Source organism: Lissotriton helveticus, chromosome 3_1 (assembly GCF_964261635.1).
Source record: "Lissotriton helveticus chromosome 3_1, aLisHel1.1, whole genome shotgun sequence".
NCBI lineage: Eukaryota > Metazoa > Chordata > Amphibia > Caudata > Salamandridae > Lissotriton > Lissotriton helveticus.
Genome location: NC_136061.1, coordinates 616251001 through 616263760, shown reverse-complemented (window position 1 = coordinate 616263760; position 12760 = coordinate 616251001). Strand labels below are relative to the sequence as shown.

The 12760-nt window shown below is 44.0% G+C and overlaps 1 protein-coding gene across 1 annotated transcript in view; it reads left to right on the top strand.

Moving 5' to 3' along the window:
- BARD1 (BRCA1 associated RING domain 1) overlaps positions 1 to 12760 on the top strand; it is a 581961-nt gene that overhangs the window by 98996 nt on the left and 470205 nt on the right. Inside the window, exon 3 of the mRNA XM_078680597.1 lies at positions 3578 to 3729. Coding sequence (XP_078536723.1) covers positions 3578 to 3729 — 152 coding nt within the window. The remainder of the gene's footprint in view (positions 1 to 3577; positions 3730 to 12760) is intronic.

Here is a 12760-nt window from a genome sequence, read left to right as displayed (position 1 = left end):
GACCTCAAAGGTAAAGGTACCAAAGGACACTAACAGTTTGCTGTACCTCTCCTAATACTGCTGCATTTCATAGCAAAATGGGTGTACTGTAATGAGATACTCTCTTGTTATTTAGAGAATCATTTTCTCTGGCCGCTAACTTTTCGTTGTGTGGATGTCATTCCTGAGACCCACTTTATGGAACTCCTTGCCCACCTCCTTGCGAGGTGAGACCTCTCTTTGCACCTCCCTCAAGGGTTTGAAAGTCTGGCTTTTTTAACTTCAGTCTTCCTTCTTTTTTACTGTCCTACCGTGCTCGGTGCCGGGAAAACCCTTTGGGTAGCTGTGTGCCCTACAAATCTTTAATAACAATAATCACAAACCCTTTGACCTTTTACGGCAAAAGTCGTTATTGTCCTATAAGAATCTTCCTCCGTGAGACCTATATGAAGCACTTTCTGTCTGCAGCTGTGTACCTATTTTCCAGCTTCATCTACCTTCTCAGTATTTGTGTTCAGGATTGGCTTATCCTCTTTCGGTCCTTGTCTTCTTTGTGCTCATATTTATCTTCCCTTTCATCCTGACGTTGACACACGATTTGTGTGTGGATTGAATTTTCCTCAATTGTAAGAAGATCAATTCTTGGTTTGCTTAAATTGGTTTGGCACTCGTTTCATTGTTGTGTAATGATTTGCTTATACCTGATACAGATGTTTATTGTCGGAATATTTTCTGTCTTCATCAACGGCATTGAGCCCTTTCCTCCCGTCTTAAAAGTGTTTGTTTAAATTTGCAAAAATAATAATGTATAAAAAGTACATATTTGTGAGTGTATATATGTGTGTGTGTGTATATGTGTGTGTGTGTGTGTGTGTGTATATGTGTGTGTTAGTTATGAGATTTGTAGAGCGCATGGCTGCCTCCGCGATGGGGCATCCCAGCGCTGATCCCAAGACCAACAGAGAACAACAAGGCTGTAGAATTAGGAGAAGTAATATGTAATATTTATATTTATTAACACAAGTTACAGGGACTTTATAGTTAGGCCCATATTTCATTCATTCACAACCAGTAACAATAACTAACGCCACCAATGCACTGCTTATGACCTAACATATTACATCACTCATGACATGGTCATTGGCATCACTGATGACATCATCCAGTGTTTGTGAGTGTTAAACATATATACTTTGGTAATACAAAAGTTAAATTAGCGTACTTTGTGTTCTATTAAATAGTACAACTATTTCTAACCTACATTATGTTACCGGCTATGTGACTGTGTGTATCCATGTGTGATTGGGTGTGAGTAGCTGTATTGGTGAGTGGCTGTGTAAGTAGCTGTATTGGTGAATTAGAGACTGTGAGAGGCTGTATGGGTGCGTGACTGGGCGTGTGATTGGTGTATGGGTGAGTGAGTGGCAGTTTGAGTGGGTGTTTTGTTAACCGGGTGTGGGAATGGCTGTATTAGAGACTGACTGTATGAGTGGCTGTATGGTTGAGTGAGTAGACATGTGAGTGCTTGTATGGATGTGTGAATGGGTAAATAAGTGGTTGTCTGAGTGGCTCTGTTTAGAGACTATGGGTGAGTGACTGGGTGTGTGATTGGTGTATGGGTGAGTGAGTGGCAGTTTGAGTGGGTGTTTTGTTAACCGGGTGTGGGAATGGCTGTATTAGAGACTGACTGTATGAGTGGCTGTATGGTTGAGTGAGTAGACATGTGAGTGCTTGTATGGATGTGTGAATGGGTAAATAAGTGGTTGTCTGAGTGGCTCTGTTTAGAGACTATGGGTGAGTGACTGGGTGTGTGACGAGCTATATTGGTGAGTGTTTGGATGTGTGAGTGGCTGAAGGAAGAAGTGAGTGGATGTGTGAGTCACTGTATGGGTGGGTGTCTAACAGTGTGAGTAGGTGTATGGGTGAGTGAGTGGCTGTGTGTGTTTCATTAGGAAAACAAAAAATACTTTAGTCTATGGGAAAAGTTGGTCCTAAGTATGATATATACACGCAAGTTGTTTTCATTTTAAATGTTGATAATACTCTATAAGCAATATTAATTATGCCTTCTAGACTCAAGCTAATTTTGTAATATATCGTACTAAGTGATTACCTCCGTGGAACATTGTTGAGCCCCAATTTCTAATATTCGCCTTCATAAGGGGGCTTGATTTTCTGAAAAACTGCAGTAGATTTACTGAAATGCATGCATGGGTGTGCCTGTAAAGAGGAGTTATCGCTTTTGTTTCTGAGAATCCTAAAGATTATTTGGCATTCTTTGAAACAAAAGATGATTGCCATTCCATGTATTAACCGTTGGCTATTTTGAAAGTTCTGTTTGTCTTTGCTCGGTGGCATTCACTGCAGTGTACGTTGCAGAGTTTTCCTTTGAGCATTTCAACCACTTCAGAGCCGCAATGTGAGCGTGATCCTGAAACACTTCGCACTATTCAAGTGCTAATTCGCAACCCTATCAGTAAATAGCAGAAATTGACCTCTGTCATCTGTAGCAACATATCACTGAGACTTAATCTTCTGTAAGCTGCGAGTCCAGTGCTTAAATGCTACTTAAGATCTCTGGTTATTGAACTACATTCACTTATATAAGATGTTGTCCCTAGTAGTGTAGAAGGAACACTGCCTTCCTCCAAGTATAGATATGCAATTAAAGACTTTTAATTGATTTGCGTAATGCTGTTCAGCAACATATTTGAATCAACACTCAAGCAAGGTTGCACAAAATGGATGCCATCGGGACCTGGCCCACCCGAGGGGCTAAAAAAGAAACACACGCTGGATACAGCGCTTGTTTTTTAAAATATGTTTTTCCTGCCGATTTGTAACTCTTGTAACTTCGCAGCAAAATTAAAAAAATAAGAAATGCTTTTTTGCCATAGCAGGGTTCCAGGGGGACCCCAGGACCAGTTCTAGGAGGTCAGGCTATTCCTACCCTGCCCCCTTTTCTTTCTTTCTTTTTTTCTTTTTTACTTTTGATCTCATACTGCATTACAAGCTATTTCTCCCATTCACCTTCATCACTGAAGCATAAATCTCCTCCATTATTGTGCTCGATCATGTTCCTCTCCCTGCTTGCAATTCGATGGGAGGAATGGGGCACCAGAGTTGAGCATGAACAATCTCTACCTGCTTCTGCAAAGTACGTTCTGTAATAATCCTAGAACATATCAACCCTTTCCACAGTTTACACTCACCGTGGATGACATCCCAACCCTGTAGCATCAGTGTATACGAGGTTACATTATTAGTCTAGCCAGTAGTGTAAAAGCTCCCTTCACTAAGACTAGGTCGTTCATGTCAAGAAAATGCATGAACACAAGAAGTGTGCCTGACCATCTTTAAGCTGCTTCAGATTGGGCACTTGTTTATTTCACTTAACTTGTACCTCTCATAGGCCATTTTCTATTTCTCTTCATATAAAGTGTGGGGGTATGTGTTCTCAGTTGCATTGTTACCATATTGAATTCTTGGTCAGTGTTGTTGCCGACCAACAGAGCCCCCAAGTGCCTTTCCATTTACCTGCAGGCTTGTGTAGTTTGTTTTTGAAGATATTGTAATTATTTTGCTTTCCACCTTACAGAAAATGTGTGGGCTCATCCATTGGCAGCGAATGTCCTGTCTGCCAGACTCCAGCCTGGGTGAAAGATGTGCAGATCAACCGGCAATTGGCCAATATGATTCAGCTCTGTAGCAAACTTCACAACGTGCTTGATGGTTCCCACAAACTTGATGGTAAGTGATGTTGGAAAATGTCTGGCAGAGTAAACAATTTCCTATGTTGTGTAATGTTTAACTGATACCTTCCTACTTCTAACTTAAAAAGGCTATACTGACGCAGTGTGTAAATCTGTGCTTTTTGATATTCCGACTTGGACCTTTAATCCGAAGTTGAATTCCAAACCACACTCGTTTCACATCAAAGTTATATGATGATATTACAAGTTTGATTGTAATTTTGAACACTACTCTTTTTGAAATGAGTCACATTGAATAATATAAAGCCTCTTTGGATCAGAAACTGTGTTTTAAACTCCACTTGGAATCTAAACTATGTAAGCTGTTACAATTAGTACTTCTTTTGTGGTGAGCAAAATAAGAAGATGCATACAAGTTATTGTTTATGGCATATGAGGAAGAGTGTCTCAATTGTACAGATTTTGTATTCCCTGGCTCAAATTTCTTTCCCCGTTAGCATCACTACACTCAGTTACTTTTATGATTTGACTCATTTTCGGGGTTGCATTCGGACTATTCATCAAGGCTCTGTAGTCAAACATACTTAAACATTTGCATTTGGATACCCGTTATTTGCGTTCTGAGATAACGTTTTTAGTAAACCCTCGTTGATACTTCTTTGTAATTCTTTCTCTCATTGAGCCCACCTTGTTTTTATACCACATGCCGTATTTCATCAAATGCTGTTTAACAGCGTTTGAACAATAATGGATCTGCTGGGGTGTATAGAATAATCTGAAAATATCCATGAACTGTTAACAACTGTCTGGTTGTACAATTAGGTATCAAACACCTTAAAAATGCTGGTGGAAAATTCAATGCCTTTTCCACCATCTCAAAAATCTTGCATGGTCTACCCCCAACATAGCCCTAGGCTATATCCTACTTTACTTCTGATCCCTTGCTCCCTTTTAATGCGGCCCTTACTGATACCTCAAAGGCAATTTGATCAAGTCCTGTTGCTGCCCACCTGTAAATATGCAGGCAGCCATGCATTTCACACTGGCTCCTGATGACCTTGATTTTCTTACCAAACATACTTCTTCAGAGAGGTTTGTGGTTCAGGCCTCAGCCAGTGACATGACTCCCAACTCGTTCCCAACCAATATTCAAGACAGGTAATCCAAGAGGATTGAGGCTTTTGGCAAGCATAGGTTTTTCTCGGTATGTCTGGCATTGCAGTCAGTAAATGTTGTGTGCCTAGTTGGTTGCTATACACATGTCCTGTAGGACATGGCCAACAAGATCTTACTGGCACCCTTGGAAGACCTTGGGGCCTCTTTGGCTCATTTAATTCATGATGGCAAGCCTCAGCCAAATATATTATATGCACCAATCTAGATTGTGTTGTTCCCAGGAGAGGGCAGCCAACACCAGTGTTGTAATTCATTGGCACACATGGATCAGTTCAATAGGATTTTCTGGAAATGTACAGGTCTTCTTCATGGATATGATGTTTGATGGGTTATGCTTTTTCAGTGAGAAGACAAACTCTGCTTTAGAACCTTTTAAGAAAAATAGAGCTACAGCGTGATCCTTGGGCTTATTGACCCCTGCTAAACAGTTTCCACACCAGTTCAAAAAGTTCAGAGGCAATTCAGGCTGCTGGTACATAGGCAGAGATGGTCTTCTCAGCCAGTGTATCAGTCACTCCAGTCGTGGCTGTGGATAGGTGTCTGGCAGACCGCATATGGGCTATCAGAGACATCAATCTTCTGATTCCTCTTGCCCTGCTGCAACAGCCACCCAGTCCAGTAAATGTACTCCTAGTGGTGCACGTGCATCCAGAATGGGTCAAGATCCATCATTTTTTCCAGGGTGGTGATGTGTCACGTCTGACAGGTGGGTCTTAAAAAATTGTTCAACATGGCTATGCTCTGCTTTTTCTATTTGACCTTCAAAATGTCTCCCGCACATCACAGTGCATTTCAGATGAGCACAAGTCCGTTACTCTGCAAAAGGTGCAGCCATTGTTCTCCAAGAGTGTTATTGGAAGGGTATCGGGCTCTGAGGAGCAGACAGTTGTTACTCTTGCTATTTTTTGGTTCCCAAGGAGGACTTTGCCTCAGGCCTATGTTGGGCCATCCGCCTCTGAATACCATCCTGCGGAAGGACAAATTCAAAATGCTCCTAATGGCCTAGATCCTTCCTGCCCTGGTCCTGGGTGACTGGATGGTGTCATTTCAGAAACCGTATTTGAATAAAACGGTCTTGCAGTTCTATTGATGATATCTGTGGTACAGGGTAGGCCAGGAGCATTTTCAGTTTGTGGTTCTTCCATTCATCCTCACCAGCTCCTCCCGGGTGTTTACGAAAGTGATGGTCGCAGCCCACCTCTGGGGTTGAGTATACCAGCCTTTCTCTACTACAGCGACTCTCTGTTGAAGGCGGGCTTGTCATAGTCTGTCATAGACCACATCCAGACGACGGCAAACCTTCTATCAAAGAAGACTAAGCCCAACCTGACTCTTTCACAAAGGCTTCCATTCATTGAAGCAGTCTTAAACACGGTAAAGTTCCGGGCCTTCCCTCCTCTGCAACGTGTCCAGAACATTTGGGCTGTTATCTCAATTTTTTCAGCCTCCGTCTTGGAGCACTGTAAGAGCACCTCTGAAACTTCTTGGCCTCTTAGACATCTGCAGTATCCTTGTAGGTTACGCTAGGTGGCACATGCAGGTACTACAATGGAATCTGAAGTTCCAGTTGGGCTAGCATCAAGGAAATCTGACAGATGTTGTCAAGATCTATGAGCAGATCGCTCATGACCTGCTGTGGTGGCTGTTCGATCGAAACTGGTTTAACCGCAAGCCCCTGTCCCTTCACAACCCAGAGCTGACGGTAGTGACAGGTGTGTCCCTGCTGGCCTTGCGAGGTCATCTAGGAGTGGTAGATATCAGAGGATCCTAGACTCCATCAGTCTGTTGGACTGGCAAATCATTCGGCTGACTAAAAGCCTTCCTGCTGTTCATCAAGGGGCTGCTGGTGCAAGTTCTCATGGACAACAGCACTGCCATGATGTATTGCAACAAGCAGGATGGAGTGTGCGCCTGTGTCCTGTGCCAATAGGCTCTGTTTTTCTGGAGTTCGTGTGATGCCAAGGCGTTTCCCTGACCACAAACACCTGGTAGGGCCCCTGAATGCCAAAGCAGACAAGCTGAGCAGGGGATGTCTGAAAGATCACTAGTGGCATCTATACCCCAAGATTTTTGAAGGACACCTTCCAATAGTGGGGGGTTGGGGAGGGTAGTCCTGGGTAGATTTGTTCGGGATAGTCAAATGCTCAATATAAATGTATTTGCGGTTCTAGTATTGTGCTTAAATGGAACACAGGACTCCTGGATGCATTCCGACCCCTTCCTCCCCTCCTGAGTTTTAATAAAAAACAAGAATGACTGGGCCAAGTTATCCTAGTGGCTTTTGGTTGGGGCACTAGAGTGTATCCAGAACTTATGGGCATGAGCATCTGTCCCCTGATAAGGCGACTACTTCACAGGGATATTCTGTTGCAGCAACAGGGCATAATCCTTCACCTAAATCTGCGCAAGCTACACCTACAGGCATGGAGACTGAGCAGCGACAACTGAGTTTGATCTGCCACCTGAAGTGATGGATGCCCTCCTTGACGCAGGCGTCTTTTTCCACAAAATCCATTAATGGCAGATGCTGGGACAAAACTGTGACCTGTGTAGTACTCATAAAACTGATCTCTTGCAAGGAAGCTATCGGACTTCCTTTTGTAGGTTTTATTTTTGGCCCAGCAAGACCAGCTGTCCCTGTTTAATTCTGCAGTTGTGGTTAAAATTATAAAAGATTTGGCACACCTGTTCCCTTCCAAGCTGCTTGTGATGTCACAGTAGACCTTAACTTGGCCTTAACATCTCTCTCATGTACGCCCTTCAAGCCGATGAATAGTTGCTCACTGTATCTCCTGACTTTAAAGACGCTCTTCTTCATTGTGATTACATCAGCTCGTCACATGACTGAGCTCCAGGTAGTTTCAAAGCAACTGCCAAACACCACCTTTTTTCATACAATTTGGTGCTGAAGACTCATTTGGAATGCTTGCCGAATGCCTTGACTCCCTTTCAAGTTGGGCAGTCCATCATTCTGCCAGCGTTCCTTGCTCCCTTTCAATCCTCAAAAGGCAGAGGATTCATCGGCTGGACCCCAAGAGCTTTTAGCTTTTACATTGATGAAAAAAAAGGAACTTCGTGTAGACGATCAGCTTTTTCTGGGATTCTCCAGGGTGAAGATAGGAAAGGCTGTGCATAAGAGGACCCAGTCGAGGTGAATGGTCCTTTGCCATCATGATCTAGACAAGATGCAGCCCCCAGAAAGTCTGAGAGCCCATTCTGCCATGGCTAGGCCTGCTACGGCTGCATTGACTCATAAAGCGCCTGTATGTTCACGAAGTGATACTGCTTTGTTGCCAATTCTGGTGGGAGGGGCACTTTGCCTGCTCAGTCCTGCAGGACATTTTTGGTCTAAGTCCACTCCATAGAACCTCCACCTGGGAAGGTACTGCTTTGCTATCTGTTCTAAGGTGATGAATCTGTTATTAGAAGTAGCCATCAGAAGAACAAGTTACTTACCTTCTGTAACAGTCTTTCTGGTGGATACTCTCCCTCACCGCAGATTGCTAACTGCCCTCTCACCTCACAGTTCTATGGAGAGACCTTATTTCTAAAATGCGGTAATGTCCCACATTAGGGGAAAGGAAAAAATAAGAAACTGAGCAGGAAGGGGTGGCGCTTTCATGTTGTTCCACTCGGTCACTCCTGCTGTGGTGCAGAGCCAAGGCTGAGCCACACAGCACTATCTAGCGGCTTGCAGGAGCACTGCTGATGAAAAGTTTCCACATACAGGATGGCTCTTTAGGAGTATCTCGAGGTTATACAATGAGGTTAGGTAGCATATTCACCAGAAAAAGGGATCCCGGAGGTAAGGAATTTGTTCTTCTGGTCTTCAGCATATAGGCCAACTCTCATTTGATACATATTCTTCCCATACTCTTAATCTGCGTTTAACTTTATGTAAAGGCTTTCCTTCCATATTGTTATCAGTTGGTGCTGTTCCTTATTTTTTTTCCATGTATATAAAGGCATTGATTTTTTTTTTTTTTTTTTGCTACAATATGATGTATTTTCGGTGGATGTACATGAAGCTGTTGGTAAGGCTAAACAATTGCCTGTTACCAGTGGTATGCATTTAAAGTAAATGATACCCACCTTTTTCACAGTCTGATCTACTATTCTGACTGAAATTGGTGGTGACTGTAATGCGCCATTGGACAAGTCATTCACTCGCAATAGAATTAGGGAAGCTCTAGCACAAGCAGGGTAAAGATAATCTCCACAACAAAATGCCTTTATGCTGACTTTTATAATTTATTGATGCTTTGATGATAATGTAATGATCGGAGGTATATAAAATCTGTTATTTTGGGCAGCAGTGGTTTCGGCCATTTCACTTTTTTGATGTGTTGAATGTATGTATTGTAACAGCATTGATTCCGAGAATGGATTTTACTTGTGTGAATGGCTGTTGTTGTAACTTGCTTAAGTGGCATAGGTTTGATGATATTTTGTGTTCAGGTAATGCAATGATGATATGATTCCTCACAGGCTTGTGTTTTCTGTACCGGAATATGGTGATCTGATTTTAAACTAAAACAAGGCTACAAGACATGGCTGACCCCTGTCTTCCACATTGTTTACACGAACATTTTCTGGAAACATTCAGATGTTATCTAGATTTTATTGGGCTGTAGTTTGGAAAGATGGGGATAAAAGTAGTTTGAGTAGCTGCATATGCCAATCATATCTTTGTTTATGCACAACCATGAATCCTCTGTTCCAACTATTTTGGAGGTTGCTTTTTGTACATATTCATGCCAGGTTACAAAATATATATTCTCCAATCTTGAATCTTCCATAGATTCACCTGCTTGAATCTTCCCCGTCACCTAGGTGGGAGTCCCACAGTAATTATAATGTGTAGTGCAAAGAAAAACATTGAACAGCAAATGTTACTGTGAGACATTGGAAACATATTTATATCATTTTGCAGAGAATGAAACCATCAGCCATTCACAAAGCAGATCTTGAATCACAAGGGCCACCGTACCTCAGATTTCCTACTGCACGCTGTGTGAAGGAAGGCTTACTGAAAAGTGCTCAGTTTCTTTAGTAAGCCAACTGATAATTCAGCTTCTTTTGCACTTTTATTGAACCTCAACTGTCGACTGCTAGATAGTAGCATTTTGGCTGTTGAGTTCTGACAGGTAAAATCATGTCAGAGGGCTCTACAAATAGGCTTTTCAGACTTTGCATATTCTGTGGCAACCTCAGGCTATTCTCTGAGGAGCCACATAAAGGGTGCCTATGTTTTTTTATTTTATTTTTTATTTTTTTATTAAACCTTTATTAGGAACAAGTAACCATACAGTGGCACATACACAGATTGATCACATGAGATGCAGGTACAATGTCAGATACACAGTGAAATCAAGAGGGAAATTGGAATGCGGGCAGACTCAAATCACATAATACATAGTGTACTTGGAGGCATAGGTCAGCATGAAATAGAGACGGCTTTGCACAGTAGGAACATGGCACCCCGGAGAGGAAGACTAACAGTTCCAGCGGGGCCCCACACAAAACAAGGCAGTAAATAGAGCAGGAAGGCCCAGCAACAAATCTCAGCCAATAACAGGTGTCAAGTGGGCACACGGGTAGGTCAGAACAAGGTGAGCAGTAGTGAACAGCGCCACATCGGCGACAACGGGCAGCAATCATGACATGCCCATCTCAACTCAGTAGAGTATACAACACACAGATCAGCAATGGACAATCTGAAAAAATAGGGCTGTAATGGCAGCAGGGAGGAAACCCCTCTACGGTAGTTCCCTCAACCAGCATCATCAAAATCCTCACTGTGGGCAGGTCTGGTCAGCCAGTAAAGTTGCAGCGGGCTCCAGAAATCTTTAGGTCTGCACCGCACAGGCATCAAATCAGCATAAATGTTATATTGGTCTTGGCAATACATCATGTCATCCAGCCAATCCTTAAATTTCGGGGCCCTGCCCCTACACCATCTACAGGCTATCCTGCGTTTGGCCAGCAACATGGCCACATCCGTAAACCTGCGATAGGGAAAAGGAACGTCCTTCGTGTATCCCAGCAGCATAATCAGGGGGTCAAACAGTACAGCCTTCTCAGTCATAACATCTAACGCCTCATGGACCTGGAGCCAGTAGGACTGGATCGCATCGCACTCCCAGGCCAAATGTAGAAAACCAGCCCCCTCCGCCCGACAGCGGGCACACTTATTATCGTCCGCTAAGCGGAACCTGAACTTCCTAACCGGTGTATAGTAAAACCTCTGCACAAACTTATAATGTATCATCTTCAATCTACAACTCGAAGAGATATTGGCAGTAACGCCACAGCAATATGCCCATTGGTCATCAGTAATATCTACACCCAACTCAAGAGCCCACTGTTCTCTCGCATGACTAGGCAGAGTATCTCGCTGCTTCCTAATGGTGCTGTATAGTTTAGAGACCAGATGTCTACCATCAGACACCAACAGGGCATGTAGTGGTAAGGCAACCCCAGGCTCAGTCGGAAAGTGTGGGAGTATAGCACGTAGGCCTTGCCGGAGCCGCACATAGTAGAAAACCTCCAGGGGGGAGGGTGGCTCTCCGCGTAAGAAATGATCCCTCGTACGAAGAGTGCCCTCAAGAAAGAGGTCGCCCCATGTGAACACCCCGTTTCGTTTGCACATAGTCCGAAACCCAGTCTCCTGTAACAAGGATAATTTCGGGTGGTATGCAAGAGGCAATGCCGGGGAATAAAGCTGCGCAATCCCCAGAATGGTCGCAATACGGGACCACGCATCCATAGTGCAGTGCACCGTGGTGGATCGGGCATCCACATCGCACGACCTTCCCAGGACCATGCCCTCCAGCGGGAGGGGATGCACTATCCATTCCTCCGTCGCTATCTGCGGCATAAAGGGGGTGGGACGCATCCAATGGTACGCATAATGCGCCTGGGCGCTTAGATAGTAGATCTCAAAATCCGGGACATCAAACCCCCCCTCTCATACGGCAGTGTCAAGGTGGACCATTTCACTCTCGGCTGTTTGCCCCCCCAAAACAGTCTAAGGAGCTCCGAACGCAAGCGTCTAAAAAAATAGGCCCCGGGGTAATAGGGGATATTCTGAAACAAATAAAGGAAGCGTGGGAGCACAACCATCTTCACCAGGGAAGCTCTACCCGCCATAGAAAGTGGCAACGACATCCATCGCGTAACTTTATCAGCCAGTTTAGAGATAGCAACACCATAATTGAGCCTGATTGTTTCCTCCCTATCTAGAGAGATCACAATGCCCAGATAGCGCAGGTCCGCATCGCACCACTCCAGCGGGTAATCCAGTTGAAACCTCTCAACAGATGGAGTCAGCGGGAAGAACTGTGATTTCTTCCAATTCATATGAATACCGGAAATGCCGCCGAAAACATGAGCTCCCGCAGTATCGGATTAAGATTCAACTGTGGGTTCTTCACATATAATGTAAAATCATCTGCATAGAGGGACACACCTACCTGGCGCTGGAAACAGTTAAATGCACTATGCTTATGGAGTTGCCGGATACGGCAAGCCAGCGGTTCAATGGCAATGGCAAACAGCAGCGGGGAAAGGGGACAGCCCTGCCTCATGCCTCTCGAAATAGGCAAGTGAGGGGAGAGAATCCCATTCACCACCACCCTGGCCACAGGTTGGGTATACAACAGTTTCACCCATGCAATAAATATTTTGGGAAAACCCATTCTACACAGAATGTCGATCAGATAATTCCATTCAACTGAATCAAACGCTTTGGTAGCATCTAGGAAAACCGCAGCAACAGGGACCTCAGGAGCAATAGTTGGGAGCAAAGAGAACAGTGTGCGAAGATTATGGGAGGTTGCACGCCCGGGTACAAAGCCTGATTGGTCTGGGAGTACTATAGTGGGCATAAG